Raw genomic sequence first — 19,141 nt, forward strand, 5'->3', positions numbered from 1 at the left:
TGTATTTTCCATGACATCATTTTGCCATGGTTGTACTTTATTGCACCTTTTTACCCCCCCCCCCCCAGTGCATACAAGGCCAGTGTCGCAGGGGCTCGTAGGTTTTAAATCTTCCATCAAAGTGCCCATGAGAGTCCAAAATGCCGGCTTGCAATTGGCTTGTTGGTCCGATGGACCGAGCGATATAAAGTACCAGCACAGAAACCTCTTAAGGCGTCGGGGCGAAAAGATACAAGTTTGTCATTTGCATGCACACCACAAGCGTGGATGAGAAGGTTTGAATTAGGCCATCTGGGTATGCGGTTAAGGGACAAAAATAAGAAGGGGCTGAGGGGGGCTGCTGTTCTGATCTTGAGCACGAAACAAAAACAAGGCCAGACGATCATCTCTGGATGATGAGTGCGGCAGAAGCCTCTGAGATTGATAGGGAAACAAAAGAGCCAAGAGATGAAAGGAGCGACAACAAAGAGGGGGGCTCAGAGTGGGGGTAGTTAGGGTTCGATACATTAAATATGAACACATGGTTGGGATCGGGATGGCCAAGTTAACAAAACAGAGAGCAAATAGAAAAAGCACAAAAATGGACCGCATCAGTCAAGCTCTTTGCACCAACGCGGCATCATTAACTCATTCACTGCCAGATGATGAGCAAAAATGTGTCCACTCCAGTGCCAGGGTTTCTGTCATTTTCGCTCAAATTGCAGTACCCACAGAATTTTGAGTTTTAGGACTACGTAAAGATTCAATGCAGTGTTAGAAACTGTAGACTCTCTTCTATCATCATAAAAAAAGTTCATTTTGAGTTTACTTGGTTGCAGTTATCTGCATTGAAAGTGGGGCGGCTGTATGAAAGGTAAATGCTGCCCCCTCGTGGGGGGGAAAAACATTTCCAGAGGTCTGACCGAAGCTTGAAACACCGCCCGCCCCGCAAGAAAAGAACAAAACCCAAACAAATTCGGGAATGGGGCTCCGTGTCATGCTTTTCAATTCACGAATAAATTTGGGAAAGGCAGGAAATGAGTTAACATCATCGAAGGTCTCCACAGCAATAGGGGATGGTAAACAAACAGATTCTATTACATCTTTACACAGATGAAAATGCTATAAGTAGAGAAATTTTGGCACAGGGTTATTAACTCATTCACTGCCATTCCCAAATAAATTTGGGAATGTAAAATATGACGTAGAGCGCCATTCCCGAATGTGTTCATATTTTGTTTTTTTATTGCTGGGGTGCCGATAAAACGCCGGCCCTGGGTATCTTGAATCTGTGCAGCGTGCAATGAATTTAAGACAATTCAGCCATTCTGGGGAGAAATGTGCTACCTTGTGAGAGAAAATTTTATCTTACAATCTTGAATATCAAATACGACCAACAGCTGTTACGATCTGGTTGGCGACCAACGGGTGGTGCTGTCGGCCCCGCCGGCACCTGCACAGGTGTTGGTCGTTCCAATCCGTGGCAGACTGTCACGTTCTGGTTGGCGACCAACAGATAGCGCTGACGGCCCCGCCCTCAGTTGCACAGGTGTTGGTCGTCCTCATCAGTGGCAGGTAAAAGGACTCCTGGCACGACCATTCCTTGTTGGGTCATTGTATGTGTTTGCTGCACCCTGTCAGGTTTGTTTCATCTTGGCAGATTTTTACTCATGGTTTTCTTTGATACTTTGTACTGTTCTGTTCGGATGACTTTGATGTTTTAGATTTTGTTCCTACTGACTTTATTTTAATACAATTTGTCAATACAACCTGCTGCTCCCTCCTGCCTGCTTTTTTGGGGATCCACAACCACCATCACCACCTCGCACACCGTGACAACAGCCAATTCTGAAGTGGCCTTCCAGGAGCCCAGAATGACCGTAAATCAAAAATTGCACAGAGAAAATGTCACATTTATACACAGACACTCCCCGACTTACAATCATTTGAGTTACGAACAACGGTATATCCAAACATTTTTGAGGGTACTGTATGATGAAAAATATTCTGACAGAGATGCTGTAAATTAGATTATGTATTGCGCGTCTTTTTCCGGACGAGTTCGCTTGTGATTGACTGTGTACTGTGCTTCACACGCACGCACACACTTTGGAGGTTTCAAGGGCTGGATGTGTACGTGACGGACACTGAAGCTGACCAATCAGTGCCCCCGGCTATGCTGAAATGTTGCCAACAAGTTCAGACCCCGATCTGCGGAGCTCACATACGATTGGCTGCGTAGAGTATGTGGGCGGGGAGGAAATCTCTCTTCCCAGTTGACGCTCCAGGAGAATGCGATGCATAACAAAAAGTAATGGCTGCTGGCACGTAATTCAGTAATTACATGCCAGCAGCTTCAGTAATGGCTTACTGAAGACCCAAGGATATACGTCGTCGTACTACAATAGGTGTAAATTTATTTTACGACTGTTAGAGCATCTGTGTTTTATACTTCATGTTCAGTGTTTGCCTTAAGCATACATTTCATACAAAATATAGCACTGAAGCAACTTACGAACAAATTCACCTTATGAACGACCGCTCGGAACGTATCTCCTTCGTAAGGTGGGGAGTGTCTGTACTGTGACAAAAATTCACCCCCCCAAAATACAAGCAGCATAAGGCAATATTCGAGATTTTAGTCCTCCTCTACGTATGAGCTCCTCACATCCAACATCCATTATATAAGCCTATCTGTCACGTTATATCAACTTGTGTTCGACCGAGACGATGTCTTGGAGACAACGGGCCATTAAAAATAGACACCACAAAGTCAGAGTGACAGACAGTGAGGAGGAGCGAGGCCTCCACAAAGATGCTTTCAAAGCACAAGCGTCTGCGACACGGGCGAGCGCCGACGTCCCACGTTTCTAATCGCAAACATTTATTCAGATTAGAGAACTCGGCTGTCTCCCTTTGAGGATCGTCTATTGAAGATTTGAAAGGAAAAGGAGGGGAAGGAAGATGAAAAGACATGAGAACCATTGAACAAAAAGGAAGAGACTTGAGAAATACTCTTGGGTCGACATGTACGGCACAAACAAAAAGCCACTAAATGAAATTGCTTTGTTGTCACAAACGGCCACCTGTGACTGACAATCGCAGATGCGAGCTATAGGAATGACAAATTCCAGACAAAATGACAATCAAGGTAACGCGGTGAGGATAAGCAGGAGAGAAAATGGATGGATGCTTTATTTTCAGCTGCTCGGCAACATGAAGATGAGTGAGGTTGTCTTGTCAACATACACAAGTGTCGATCATCGAGTTTCATTTTGATGCGATGAGACGATTAAACATTTTTGTGGATAATACAATACAGCGGGGCCTCGGTTGACGAACACCTTGCTTTACAAACTTTTCGGTTTACGAACGTTACATTTATGAAAATTAAACCTTGGCATACGCACTATTTTCACGATACACACCCCCCCACCACGGCTGGCGGAGTAATCTTCGGCGGAAGAACACAAAAGCACACGACCGAACAGCGTCCTAGCCGGCCTACCTTTCCACACCCCTTTCTATGAGTACACAGGTCGATCGTCTTCAACGATACTTTTGCCGTTATGGGACCGAAAAAGATGCCACCACAGGCTCGTGTTCAGCCGAAGAAGACACAAGACAAAATAACAGTCAAGGAGAAGAAGGAGATCATTGAGAAACACGAACGAGGTGTGCGTTTGTGGTGTCACATGTGCGCACCGCGGCTGTCATGTGAATCTCAGCCTGACACATCTCTCACGCTGTGTGTCACTTCCCTGAGAGTAACATTCTACTCCCATTCTACAAATAAAGAGCCCTGTATTGTCCACCATTGCTACCATCCTTCGCAAAAAGCTTGACACAAAGGCGTTATTTAGTCGATGCTTGCACGTCATTAATGACACGGAAATTGTCACGTACGAGTTGACAGCTGGGGCGGGGCCACCGCTCCCGACCTCCGCCAGCCGAAAAAGACACAAAACAAAATTACAGTCGAGGAGAAGAAGGAGATCATTGAGAAACACGAACGAGGTGTGCGTGTTGATCCCCACATCACCGATACTGGGACATTTCAACGAGTCGCTGCCACCTCACCAGTAACATGATTATGACGCCTCGCTGTGTCTTGTGCTGGCAAGTCCAAGAGTTTGCTTTGCCCGAGGTGATTGTTAGCCACGATCGCGTAAGTTTGTTGCTTTCCGGGATCGTGAGTGTGTCATTTTATTTTGCCTAGCTTTACAGGCTTGTTGTAATAAAATCTCTGCGAGCACCTACGGGACTCGAAGTGGATGCAGATGACATCAAGGAGCTTGTTGCTGACCATAATGAGGTCCTCAACACAGAGGATTTGATTTGCCTTCAAGAGGACAAGCAGAAGCAGGCCATTCAGGAGTTGATGTGCAGGCTTTTATTGAACAGTTCCATACAGAAAAGGCTATGAGAATCATTAACATGATGAATGATAATGTGATGCCTCAGTTTCGTAAGATCTTACAAGTCAGAAAGCAACAGGTGTCAATTAAGAGCCATCAACGACCATCACAAATGTAAATAAAGTGACTATATTATACAGTGCAGTGTATTTCTTTCATTACAATACAATAGCACATTTATTTTACATAGAATGAGGTATGTTGTGTGTAGTTTTAAGGCTTATTTAGTTGAAAATTATATTTTATGGAGACCTGGGAACAGATTCTTCTCATTTTAATGGTTTCATATGGGGAAAAAAATGGGAGACACACTTTTCGCCTTACGCACTGTCTGGGAACCAATTAAGTTCGTAAGCCAAGGTCTCACTGTACAGCCCACGGCACTGCTATAGTTTGAGTGAAAAGTAAAATGAAAGTGAATACAGACGCCCCCTAACTTACGAATGTGATACGTTCAGAGTGGACTTTCATAAGGTGAATTTGGTCATAAGTTGCTTCAGTTCTATATTTTGTATGGAATGTATGTTTAAAGTACCGAAACCTCCGGACAAGTTGCGTCCATAATTTGTAAAATCACTTCAAATGACTTCTACTGAGCGCATTTTACAAAGATTCCACCGCATATAGCTATATTTTACGTTTTAAGACTCACGCTGAATATTCAGGAAGTCTTGTTTTCAAGTTGATGACAATGCTCTAAGCGAAACCAAGAAAGCGACACACAATGCATTTTGGGTACTTTTTTTTCGTCTGAAAACACTGTGTTGATCGCGAATGGAGAAGGAAAACTACATAATCGTTGTGTCGCAGCCAATTGCGGTAACACAAGTGTAAGTATACACCATTTTTTTTCTGACTAAAATATCAGCCTGCCTGTTTCCGGTATTTTCGATGCTACAAAATGTTTTTCTGATGTCATAGGAAACAAAAAATGGTGGCGGTTGTCCTTTAAGTCAAACACTGAACAGGGAAGTATAAAACATAGATGCTCTAACGGTCGTAAAATACTTGCACGTTACACGTACAAGTTATTGCTCGCTAGCCTGCATACTGCTCATTAGCTTGCGCGCTAGCTTTCTGCTGTCTCTCGCAAATGTATATTGATGCTAACGTTAGCATGGGGCGTGTTAAAATGCCACTGACATTCGACTGTTTCACCGATTGTCTTGTTTCATTGCAAATTAGAATCAGTACCTTTTCTCTCCACAAAGGCGAATTCTCCGGTGCATTCAAGTTGAAGTGTACTTGTCTTTTTTTTTTACTCGTCGTCTTATTTAAAGGGGCGTTTCCGTTTCAACATGACGGCCAGAATCATCCAATCAAAATTGCGCTTTCAGCCAACTGCAGCCACAACAAGAAATGAACAGCGAAAAAGCGAAAATATGTATTTAGTTTTATCGGCGAGCCAAATGCAATCATCAAAAGAGTCATAGGTTCCCTACCGTTGCTCTAATGTTTCTGTGAGTGTGTGTGTGTGTGTGTGTGTGTGTGTGTGTGTGTGTGTGTGTGTGTGTGTGTGTGTGTGCGCGTGTGAAGCACAGTATGCAGCCAATAGCAAGTGAGCTCAGCTGGAAAAAAGCGCGCAATAAAAAATAACTTACAGCATCTCGGTCCAAAAATGTTTCGACATACAGTACCTGCAAAAATGTTCGTATGCACCGTTTTTCATACGTTTTTCACAAGTTTCTTACAAGTCGTATCTTCGTAACTTGCAGAGCATCTGTACACGTAAAGTCGAAGTGAGGAGAGGGTGGGGGATCTTTTTCCACACTGTTTCCCCCAATTTTGTTCGTCTTGCAGTTACACGATAAGCTTATGAGCTTTGACGCTAAGGCAGCTAATCAGTGAGACAACGTCCAACTTTTTGAGTACCGCTCCACTAGGACTTAATACGAGCTGTCAATCAAAGGAGTGTAATTACAAACCCACTTTGTGCGTGCGTGTGTGTGTGTGTGTTGCGTACGTTGCTCCTTTCAATGCTTGTCTATCTGATGATTTCACGCTCACAAGGTATTGGACATAATCAGGAGTTTGTTCCCTCGCTTGTAGTTTTTTTTTTCTCCATTATTTTGGCGACCCACTCGGGGTAATGTCGCTCAACCTCCAATAGAGGGCAGCAAAATCATCGCTTAATTACAAAGAGCCACACAAAAGGAAGGCCAGAACCTTTGTAGACACAAAGGTTTTTTGGGCCAGATGTTTGTACTGAAAATGATGAATATAATCATTGATCATGTTATCCTAAAATATTTCACAACAAAAGTGGTTGGTAGCACCACTTATTAAAGTGGATGAAACCCTGGAAATACAGTGAGCACAATATACAAATGATTCTGTTTTCTGAGTGTTTTTGAAAGAAATATTCCCAATTTTTGAAAAAAAAAACGATATTTTTATGAACAGGCATGGAGTGTCCCAATTCTCTGCCTTATTTCACAGTACTCATAAAAGCCACCCGTTCCAGTTTCGACCATCTCCTTGTGGCCATTTTACAATCAGGAATTAAAGAGATGTATGTCTGAAGGACAGCCATTGAGAAGCAATTTCTTAAAGTATCTATATAGTGGTGAGATTTATATTAATGCTAATGACGCGGATGTCACGACAGTCAAGGAACAGAATGACTGTCTACATTGTAATGCTAGTTTAATGTAACAGTTTACAACAAAATGTCCGGCAACTAAAACATAATCCAGTATAAAGATTTATAGATGTAAAAGCATGAACAAGTAATATACATATTCAGCTGTTGTTAAAGCGCTATATAAATCAATATGTGTTGTATTGTATGTGTATGTGAAGAAAAAAAATAACATGAAGCAAACAAGAACAATAACATGAAGCAAATGTTGCTAATCAGCTCCATTTTAAGTTCATTTTTGGAACCCAATAGCATATGAAGACAAATCTCCAAATGTTCACCTGTACTGGGCCTGGAAGTGTTCTTGGACAAAACTGTTGCGGCCTCTGGGCTGCTGCGTGCTGGTAAGGTCCTCCAGTGAACTGGGCCCCTGAAGACAACAGGGAAAGCAGATTTTTGTTACCAACAGTTTTGTCGAAACTGTTTGAATGTTGTAGGAATGAAAATTCGACTGCCATTTGCGGGGCAGAAGATTTTTTAAGTCGCAGTTTGGAATCATATTCACAAATGATGATCAAGCAAGTTTTCATTTTTTTTTCACGAAACCTCGTTCTGACAGCATCAAGGAATTAAATTGACCATGGTCGTTGGGGTTATTCGTATATCCCACACATAAAAACGAGAAAGTAAAACATAGCCAAAGCAATATCTTCCCTTTATGGATATGTGCTGTCGGTGTGACGGAGGAATTCAAGGTGGAGGTGGGACTCCACCAGGGGTCAGCTCTGAGCCCCTTCTTATTTGCTATGGTGATGGACAGGCTGACAGACGATGTTAGACAAGAATCTCCTTGGACCATGATGTTTGCAGATGACATTGTAATCTGTAGCGATAACGGGGAACAGGTGGTGGAGAAACTAGAGATGTGGAGATATGCCCTGGAAAGGAGAGGAATGAAGAGCAGTCGCAGCAAGATGGAATATATGTGTGTGAATGAGAGGGATCCAAGTGCAAGAGTGATGCTACAGGGAGAAGAGATAAAGAAGGTGGAGGATTTTAAGTACTTGGGGTCAACTGTCCAGAGCAATGCAGAGTGTGGAAAAGAGGTGAAGAAGCGTGTCCAGGCAGGCTGGAGCGGCTGGAGAAAAATGTCAGGTGTGATGTGTGATGGGAGGGTTTCAGCTAGGATGAAAGGAAAAGTGTATAAAACAGTGGTGAGACCAGCCATGATGTTTGGACTGGAGACAGTGCCACTGAAGAAAAGACAGGGAGCAGAGCTGGAGGTAGCAGAGCTGAAGATGTTGAGGTTTTCTTTGGGAGTGACCAAGTTGGATAGGATCAGGAATTAGTACATTAGAGGGACAACTCGTATTAGACGCTTTGGAGAGAAAGTCAGAGAGGCCAGACTGAGATGGACATGTCCAGAGGAGAGAGAGTGACTATTTCGGAAGGATGCTGAGCCTTGAACTGCCAGGCAGGAGACCGAGAGGAAGACCGAAGAGGAGGTTTATGGATGTGGTCAAAGAGGACATGAAGGTAGCTGGTATGAGAGAAGAGGATGCACAAAACCGGGATAGATTGATTGATTCGCCGTGGCGACCCCTGAAGGGAAAAGCCGAAAGGAAAAGAAGAATAGCTAAAACACAATATACAAAATACAAACAGTTAAAAAATAAGAAAAGTACAGAAATACACATCATATTAACTCATTAAACTGACATTCCCAAATTTATTCGGGAATTGAAAAGCATGACGCGCAGCGCCATTCCCAAATTTGCTCCGGTTTTGGTTTTTCATGCGGGGGGTGCCGATGAAGTGCTGGTCAGACCTCTGACAGTGACTTTCTCTTCCATGAGGGGGCAGCATTTTTCATTTGTCCGTGTTAGCGCTTTGTTATAGCTTCAGCTGTTGTTAAAGCGCTATATAAATCAATATGTATGAATTGTATTTTGTACAGCCACCCCATTTCAAGGCCATATAACTTCAGATCCATATAACTTAGCAATGAACCATTTTTTCTGATGAAAGAAGAGAGTCTAAGATTTTTGTATGCTGCATTGAATGTTTATGTCGCCCGAAAACTCAATATTCTGTGGGTCCTGCAATTTGAGTGAAAATGACAAAAACCCTGGCACTGGAGTGGACACATTTTTACATATCGTCTGGCAGTGAATGATAAAAATCAAACCGGACGAAGATACTGCGAAGAAAAAACATCAAAGTGCAAATTCAGTAAAGTCTCGTTATATCGATATTCTCGGGAGTCTGAAAAAAATGTTGATATACCCGGACGATCGATATATCCGTCCTGCGCCGAACTGCGATTAAAAGGGGGGAGGGGGCAACACATAAATGGGGGATCTTTAATATGGCATGTCATTTTATCATTGGGTTCATGGATTGTGTATCTAGCATGCTTTTTGTACAGTAGTGAAGTGAAAAATAAACTTGTGCATCAAATAAAAACGTCTTTACACTTTCCTTTCAAAAATGCAACCAATGCAAAAAAAAAAATCCTCACGTTGTTCTATTCACACGAAACCACGGACGCCAGCATGTACAAACATATTAAAAACAGTGATTGTTGCAAGTGATAAAGATATCTGAATGCAACAAAATTAAATGCATGAATGAAAAATCAAAACTGCAACGTTTACATTACTTACGTTGATGAAGTATTCTGCTGCATGTCAAACTCTTTCGCGATGAAGGATTTGCTTGTTGGATTGTCCTCCACAGCCACGATTGCCTTGTATGTTGTTCGGATATCACAATTCTCACGTTTCCCCATGGTTTAAATTGGTGTTGAACAATCGTACTGTATATAAGCTCTGCTACGCCGTGACTGGGACTGGGAGGACCCGACAACGGGGTTCGAGAGAGTGTCTGAATAGAATGGCTGAGCTGTGGCGTAACAGCAGCTCCTGTTTGGATCTGTTTGTGATAACTGCTACGTTTTGATATTAAAAAGACCGACGCGCGATAGCAGCGACTGTGCACATCATGTTCCATGCTGAGGGGCATTACAGTAGGTTTCAGATGCGATTGCAGCAGTAATGAAAGACGTGAGCTCTGCTACGATTTTTTTTTTGTGACAGAAACACATAAGCCGGTTACATGACTTTCCTTTCTCTATGGTTTATGGTTCTATGGTTTGTGTCTTCTTTCTCTATTTGTTTGCTGTCATACAGTAATGAAGTAGATGAACGACAACTCCTGCACACTGAGACACTGAAGACTGTATTTTTTTAAGCTTTTAATGTCTAAGCATGTGTTTAGGCCAAGTTGGCCCTCAAGAGTTGATTTTCCACCACGGTTCCGGGACATCTCCAGTGATGACCGAGTTGATATGACAGACGTGAATAACGCCCTAAACACGTTATAGGCCAAAATTCCAAACCTGCTCGTGCACACACTGTCTTGTGTCACGCCATGTGTCACTTTTTATTTAGGTCACTTCGTTTTTGAGTTATTTCAATCTTGTTCTCGGGTGGAAGCCAATTTGGAAAATGGGAGAGGAGTCATACTTATGAGGTTAGTAACAATCTTGAAAAGAATCTTTCCTGTTCGGCCGGTAGCCTGGCATTGTTTGTTAGCTTTTCATTCGCTACAAGCTGAAGTTTGTATGTAAACAAACAACTGTGGTACTCTTATTGCCATAATTTGGCGGTAGCACACATATCACAGGCGTATTTGAAGTATTTAAAGTAATTATTGAAGCGCTCTTCAATTCTCGACAGTACATTGAAAATATTGCCTGAAATGCTGCTTTCTCATTGTTCCCACTTTGCTGTGATCCGTACATAAATCCACTGACATCAACAAAGCATTAAAAGCGTGGACTTGTCTGTCTTGACAAGAGTTTTGGAAAGCGCTGGCGGAGAGATCGCTTCCCTCGGGGGATTGTCGGCAAAAGAACATATGTCGTTATCAAATCCCAGCTGATTCCCTGTGGCTGGCGCTCATGTGGCACACTCGTCGGTGTGCCTATGCTGCTCACTGGTGAGTGCGTGGGAGTTGGGCGAGCAGTCAGGATACGGATTTGGATTGGAGTGGATTTGCTTTTATTAGTCTCGCAGTGGAGAAATTTACATTTCACAGCAGCAAAGTTATCAAAGGAATGAAAGTCGAAAAACAAAATACAGGAGCTGCTGGAAAGGCAGCCACTCTCGCGGCGCCGTCTTGAAGTCAAAAGAACAAAAATAAAACAAAATAACAAATAACATGACAACACAAAGACACAGAGAGTCAGTCATTCTTAAGCACTTTCTGTACCCTCTTTGTTACACGAAGCAGTTCCAGATGAAAGAGGATTTGGAGATGCCTATATGTGGAACAACATAAATGAGAGACGCACTGGCCTGGAAATAGACCAAAGCCCTCCGGAAACTACTGTTGTAATCAAACAGACTTTTGAAGCGGTCTGTCTGTATTATGGTTGCCAAGAGGAATTCTGGAACAATAGTTGGAAAGAAGGATGCATAGATAGTTTTTTCAAGGTTCTACATTGCCGAAAGGAAAAGAACAAGAGACATTCTCTAGCCAGCATCTCTTATGTCTTAGCTTCGTAATGGGTTTATCTTAATTGTTCGTCCCTGGCTCATTGCTTCTGCAGGTGGTGATGGCAGAGGATGATAAATCAGCAGGAAGCCAGGTGTTGGACAGAAAGTTAGTTTAATCTTGAAGACAGCGGAGTTATCGCGGTGTTGGCTGAGGAGGAAGCATGAAGAGAGAGAGAGAGAGAGAGAGAGAGAGAGAGAGAGAGAGAGACGGACTGGGACAGGGTGCGACGCGATAGGATGTGACGTAATGGGATGTGACATCATGTAAAGGAAGGCAGGATGATGTATCACTTCGTCAGCAAACTAAAATTTTTGCCGGTAGCCCTGGCCCTATATATAAGCCAACCACGTAGGTGATGAGGTGATACCAGGGCGAATGGGGCAATCAGGGCCAGTCATAGACCATAATCAGTAAGGACAAAAGAAGTCATCAGGTTAGCTTCAGGGAATAGTCCTCAACTCCCCACAACTTAAAGCAGGGACATATCAAAGCAGAGGTCTGGGACCCACTGCCACTTCTGGACATTAGGGATATATCAGTGTCTGAAATAACGTCTGCCCGGACACCCGGGGCATGCAACTTGCAACTGCCCCGCTGGGCATGCAACTTTTATGTCGGGCGTAATCTTCGCCCGGGTGGCCGACAACTTCTTCAAGAAAAAAACAAACAAACAAACAAACAAATGATTTTTTTCAAATCAAACGTTTGCTTTATTGAATAAAGCAAAAAAAAAAAAAAAAAAAAATATATATATATATATATATATATATATATATATATATATATATATAGAGAGAGAGAGAGAGAGAGAGAGAGAGAGAGAGAGAGAGAGAGAGAGAGAGAGAGAGAGAGAGAGAGAGAGAGAGAGAGAGAGAGAGAGAGAGAGAGAGAGAGGGGTACCAGCAAACATTTTAGTTTGCTGACGAAGCTTCTCGGATGTGGAGCGAAATATCCGACACCTTCAAAGTAGTGCAGATGACGGCTGAAGAAACCGTTTCATCGATGGACCACTCCTGTATGACTCCTGTATAACTATGAGAGCTTACACAGATGACCTCAAGTGATTTGCTTATTTGCCTTTCTGCTTGTCCCGTAATCAGTCCTTACCCTCCCTCTGTGGAATTCATCTCTGATGCCATCTAACTTGATCACTCCCCAAATCAGTGTGGACATCTTCATTTCCAACCTTTGCCACCTGTCATCTCTTCAATGCCATTGTTGGAGGAGGGAGAAATCTAAAACAGAGTGGATAGGTGCTCTTCAGGACTGGACTTGGACCCCCTGCTCTACCGGTTCCTTTCTCTTCCTGCAGATCACAATGTGATCTGTAAACATCACGCTCCGTGGGGATTCCAGTCTAAACTCATTTGTCAAACGGGCCTTCACTATTACAAACAGGATGGGGCTCACAGTAGATCCCTGATGCAGTCTCACTGCCTCTATAAACTCCTTTATCACAACCATAGGACAACTCAGCACTGCCCTGCAGCTCTCATACATGTCCTCCACAACCACAAATGATATTGTATTGATATTTATATTATGACATGACTTAAATGATTCAACGCCAGACGATGTGTCTTCTCCAGTGCCAAGGTTTTTGTCATTTTCACTCAAATTGCAGTACTCATAGAATATTGAGATAATAAAGCGTTAGAAACCTTAGCCTTTCTTGTTTCATCAGAAAAAAAGAGTTAATTCCTAAATTATAGGGGTCAGGAGTTATCTAAGCTTGAAATGGTGGCGGCGGAAAAAAATACAATGTAAGACATACTATACATTTTGATTCATATAGCGTTTTAACAACAGTTGAAGCTGTAACAAAGCGCGAATGTGGACAAAAGGCAAATGCAGCCCTCTCGTGGAAGGGAAAAACATTGCCAGAGGTCTGACCAGCGCTTTATGGGCCACCCTCGCAAGAAAACCCAAAACCCATACTAATTCGGGAATGGGGCTCCAGGTGACACATTTCAACTCCCCAATAAATTTGGCAATGACAGCCAATGAGTTAATGGCATGAAACTACAGTAAAGTCTCGTTATATCGATATCGGATATATCGATAGTCCCGGTTATATCGATACTATTACTATGCACGCACGGAGAAAATCACATGCAAACAGGGTCGGATATATCGATAGTCTCGGTTATATCGATATTTTTTCGGACTCCCTTGAATATCGATATAACAAGACTTTACTGTATTTGGCTGATGCAATCATAAAAGTCCAATTCTACAGAATTATTTTTAGCAATATGAACTGCAATTGTTGGATTGTTGAGTATAAATTGTGATTTTTAAACAAACCAAAATGCAATCCTTGTTCTCTGTCGATTGTGACGCAATTATCAATCATGTCTTGAATCAACTGAAACAAAACTGGAACATGCTACTTGGTACGATCCAGTTGCAGCTTGTTTACGAGAAAAAAAATAACAGCTGAGAAGTTCCATGTGCCATGTTGCCATTGTCTTAAAGCAGAATCCGCAGATTAAAATGGTAAGTGTACCATCAAGTTCGCAACTACGCATCTGCACACATCCAATACTGATACTGGAGGAGGAACATTTTGTCCCACATTTCGTTTACGCCTTGAGTCTGTACTTAAAGGACAACCGACATCACTTTTATGTTTCCTAACTGACATCAGAAAAACGTTTTATAGCATCTAAAATACCCAAAACACGCAGGCTGATATTTTTAGTCAAATGCAAAACACCAATAAAAATGACTTAAAGTGTCCAAAATCTGCAAAAAATTGAGCTGCGAATTGGGCATTTTCAGAAAGTCCCGCCCCCAGTTCGTGACGTCACGCCAAGACGTCTTGCCTTGCTCGAGAATCAAAACAATGGCTTCAGATTTGGAGAATATGCTTTGTTGTTACACATCCAGTTATGAATATGATTCAAATAGTTCTGAAGAGGAAAGTATAAATGTTTGCAATCGGTTAAAGAAGCTTTTCTGGGTCGTTTTGATGGCTCAAGACTGATGTGCAGTGTCACAGAAAATGCACAAGATGGCGGCAGAGCTCCGTTGGAAATTGTTTTATGTTTCAGCTTGGAATTTTTGTATATCAAATATCAAAGAGTTGTCTCGGTGTAACATACAACGATTCACCATTTATGTGTTTATCTTCTAATTTCGCCATCCACGCGGATCAACACAAAGTACCGCAACAAAGTACCGCAAAATGCATTGAGGTGATGCAAGGTATGTCCTTTCTCAGTCAGGGGCGTTCCTTCAGTGACGTAGGGTGAGGGCTCGTCACCAACTCAAAGACAAGACTTCCGGAATATTCAGTGCGAGTGTTAAAACGTAAAATATAGCTATATGCGGTGGAATCTTTGTAAAATACGCTCAGTAGAAGTCATTTGAAGTGATTTTACAAATTATGGACAAAACTTGTTCGGAGACGTCGGTTGTCCTTGAAGTCACAATGGTAAACCCAAATTTACCAAGGTCAACTTAACATTTCCACAAACGCAAAGATAAATATGAAATGATAGCAAACTTCTTCATCATATTGTTATATTGTATACCGCAACACAACATAAGAATTGGTTGTGGCTGGACGAATATTACAGAACTAAAGTAGTTCAGCCAAGGTTGCAATGGCTATTTTCTTCATGACAATCCAGTGAACCTTCTGAGTGCTGTCAAAGCTGTTATGCTAAGATTCATTTCTTACATTGTGTGGCTTTGAGCTTATAGGATCAAATGACTCATTTGGGTGTCCTGCGATGGACCAAGGAGGTTACAACAGTGTGGGCCCATTCACAAGAGAAATGAGAAAGTCCGGCAGAGAAAAATTGGTCTCAGAACAAGGGTGTCAAAGTAATTTTTTGTCAAGGGCCAAATTGTAGTTACGGTTTCCTCTCGGGGGCCCGTTATGAATTTGGGGAAGCCATTAGAATGTTCAATTCCCTCCACATATTACATACAGCACGCACAACAAATTAATGAATAACTCGTTTTCAAATTTGAATTAAAAAATACCTGCTATTGAGGTTTACATGAGACAATAGGACATTTTGGTTCATACTTTGGCAAGCATCCTGAAAGTTCACGTTTGATTTGGTTACGCGGGCCGAAGAAAATGATGTGCGGACCAGATTTGGCCCCCAGGCCTTGACTTTGACACTTATGCCTTAGAAGATTTTTTGTTTTAATTTCTTGCTTTTTCTAGTTTTTTTCGAGCAAACCGTGGATGTCTATAACCTCTTTTAGGGTAGCGGTCAATGACAAGAGTTGAAAGCAGAAAGGGAAAGAGAGAAGGAAATTTAGGGGCGCAATGGCCGACAAGAAGAATGACACAGAGCACACGGGGAGACACGTTGTACTGGACAATGAGATAAGAAGATTCTTTGGAAGCAAGCAATGAGACAAGGCCATTGCTTGGGAAAATATGTGGACACAGCAGTACTTCTTTACTTTGCGGGTTATTTGGTATGTTTAGTCATGCTGAAGAATTTGCAAACAAGGAGAGACGATTGCACAGACAGTGAGTCAAAAAGAACAGGGGAGGTGGGCCGCGTACGGTTGGCTTATGGGGCATCATGGGTCGGTCAGTCTCCAGCCATTTCAAAACAAAACGCTGTCAGGGCAGTAAAAGTGGCTGACTCAACAATCCTTTCAATTGTGGAAGGCCACTGTTAATTTGGTCTATTCATGAGGGTCTTACAGGAACAAGATGGCCTGTGAGATCATGATGGAAAGCAGCAGCTCTACCCTCCGACCTGCTCTTTTTTTTCTACTGGTCCGTCGCACAATATCTCTGGGTATTTATAGACCGCACATGTTGAGACCAAAGGCAAATAGCCCCCGCGGTGCATCTCCGCTCCCTGGTAAAAATCGGCTGCCAGTTTCATTTCAAAGCGGAGTGCAGTGAGACTTGCCACTCTGGCTGTTGCCATGGAGATGTCTGTCTGGCCCAAAAACAAAGGGCAAGAAGAGAAATCAAGCAGTCTCATACAAGAGTCACTGGCAGGGTTCAGGCGTGCCATCATTGGCCCTGTGTGAAAGGGCTCATTGGCGGCTATGGACAGTGATTCAGGATCAAGCAAACCGATGACGTTTGTTGCGACGAGTGAATGCATTGATTAGCCTCTCCGGAGTATTCATTTCACTCAAGGGTGCGATTTGGGCTGACCTTTTAGGTGAGAAAAGAATAGAGCAGCAATGTAGAAGTAGCCATTGGGAACTGATGCCGTCTGGTTGTTTTTCAGACATTTTTGCACAGGCTTCGAGACTGTCGCGCATGAGGCTGGCAAACCTTGGTGGGCGAGTTAGCAGTTAGCACTGGGCTAGTTAGCAATAGCTCTTAAAGGGTTCCCATAGAGAAGATAGAGAGGAGCCAAATCAACGACTCAATGTTTTACAGTCTTTTGAACTGTATAGTAAGATGTCACTATCCTGTTCTACCTGTCCACAAGCATCTGTAAAATTGAGAGAAGACAAACCTGAAAATGTGGGATGTGGCAAGAGAGAATAAACCGTAAACAAAGCATGAAAACCAGCTTGCATTTTGGAAGCTGTTAGTAAGCACACCAGCAGGACGAGTTATCCTAAAACTGATAAATGTGGATGGAAAAATGTCATTTAAGATTTGTGGATTTTTCATCGCCTATTTAATGTTTGCCCATAAGGAGATAACAACATGCCTAACAAAACAAGCAGGGGTAATTTGCATCCAGAAAATGTTTTTATGTCAATTCTCCTATAATTCCTGGAATTCGACATTAAGGCTTTTTAATCACAGTTTGAAAAAGAGAAATATTTTAGATGTCATCATAATTTCAAAACTTCATGGGACGGCTTCATATTCAAACACGCGACCTTTAACCTCCAAGGGAGGTATGATAACCAGTCATTCAGCACAACATCCACAGAAAAATATGATTTGTAAGAATAACTCAGGTCCACAAATAATAAATAATAATAATAATAATAATAATAATAATAATAATAATAATAATAATAATAATAATAATAATAATAATAATAATAATAATTTTTCCCTTCAAGGGGTCGCCACAGCGAATCAGTGTGCTCCATCTTCAGAGGTTTGATTCGCATGTTTGTTTTGGCCAAGCTTTTACGTCGGATGCCCTTCCTGACACAACCCTCTGTATTTATCCGGGCTTGGGACCGGCACCAGAAGATTTATGTCCCCTCGTGGCTACAGAAAAAGCAACTCACTCACAGTACATTATCTAAAATATAACTTGAGGAATTAATAGATGAAAGGTAGAAATAAGACCTGAATCAACCCAGCTTGGGTTATGACAGATTTTTTTTTCTTTACTCCGCGATTACTTTTGCTGCTAAAGTCAGAATCACCATGCAGCCAATGTCAATGTGCCGGGACAGTTTTTCTGTAATAATAATAATAATAATAATAATAATAATAATAATAATAATACATTTCATTTATAAGCATCTTTCAAAATTGTAAAATGGAACCGTCCGTCTTCAGTGATAGTATTACATCAGATACTTTACCCTGAATCCACCTTTGCCTTCGTTCTAGGATGAAAGTAGACTCAAAAACAACGTAGCAGCGAGCAAAAAAAAATGTGTTTTTGAATTTTTGAACCCTCTGCGGCTGAGTAGTAGCTAAAAATACTTCATTTCTAACTATCTGGTCTTGTCTATTTACTGGTATGCTTTTATTATGAGTCGTTAAATGTCTTTTTTTTTAAAGGGAAAAGGAAGTGTGAGTATGTGGGGGGGGGGGGGCACATAAGAGCTCATCTTTCCAATGTCTATTTAAAGAAATACCAATTTCCTGAATTAAACATTTCCTTACAGAATTTTGGATCATCCATTAAAAGCCTTTTTGGGTAAAAGCTATCTGGCAGTGGCGTGTCAATGATGCCCAGTCTGAACAGTGGCCTATCTAACGGGGTCACATGCATAAATGCATGTGTAGAGAATAACCCGAGAAAAAGCAGGACAGCGCACCCATACACGCTCACGCACACAAGGAGACTGGTTAAAAATAAATAAAAAAAAAAAAAAAATAGGACACCATTTTACTGTAAGGTAACTTTCCAGTTGTTTTTTTTTTTTTTGTATGAAGCAGAATCTCCTATTTTCATTGGGCGAGGTGTCCTCAATGTTATTTTGAGGTTCCAATGGCAGAGGGTGTAATAACTCGGGTTTGTTGACGTAGCCTGAATACCGGAGAGTTTAAAAAAATTGGAAAGTATTTGGTCAGCTGCGGCAATTCCAGTTGGAAAGAGGTTTAGGAGAGTTAAACCCTGTATAAATGAGTCTCGAGACCAAAGAGTGGGATGAAGGCCCGCCTTCAGAGGGCAGAGGTACGGTGACCTAAAGGTTTGCAAGTGGGAATCTACTAAACTAAGGGTTCCACGGACTGGCACTTTGAGGTTTTTCAACCCAAGAGATTTCGGTTCAAATGCGGATTAAGGTCACTTCTTCTCATGACAGCTTTCATTAATCTGATTGATAAATCCAAATTGATTTGAAATTAAATGACACCGGGTTAAAAATAAAATGTCCAAAGGTTTCCGACTTTTAGGCAGGAACTTTACGAGGTACTTAACAATTCCCTTCACCAATTTAACAAGAAGCTTTT

At 42.0% G+C, this 19,141-nt stretch overlaps 1 protein-coding gene across 1 annotated transcript in view; it reads right to left on the reverse strand.

Annotated features, from left to right (window-relative positions):
- usp43a (ubiquitin specific peptidase 43a) overlaps window positions 1-19,141 on the reverse strand; it is a 106,421-nt gene that overhangs the window by 52,857 nt on the left and 34,423 nt on the right. The window contains exon 3 of the mRNA XM_089005920.1: window positions 7,320-7,408. Within this exon, the coding sequence (XP_088862046.1) occupies window positions 7,320-7,408 (89 nt within the window). The remainder of the gene's footprint in view (window positions 1-7,319; window positions 7,409-19,141) is intronic.

This window comes from Hippocampus bargibanti, linkage group LG10, assembly GCF_051943395.1.
Source record: "Hippocampus bargibanti isolate YZ-2025 linkage group LG10, ASM5194339v1, whole genome shotgun sequence".
Taxonomy (NCBI): Eukaryota; Metazoa; Chordata; class Actinopteri; order Syngnathiformes; family Syngnathidae; genus Hippocampus; species Hippocampus bargibanti.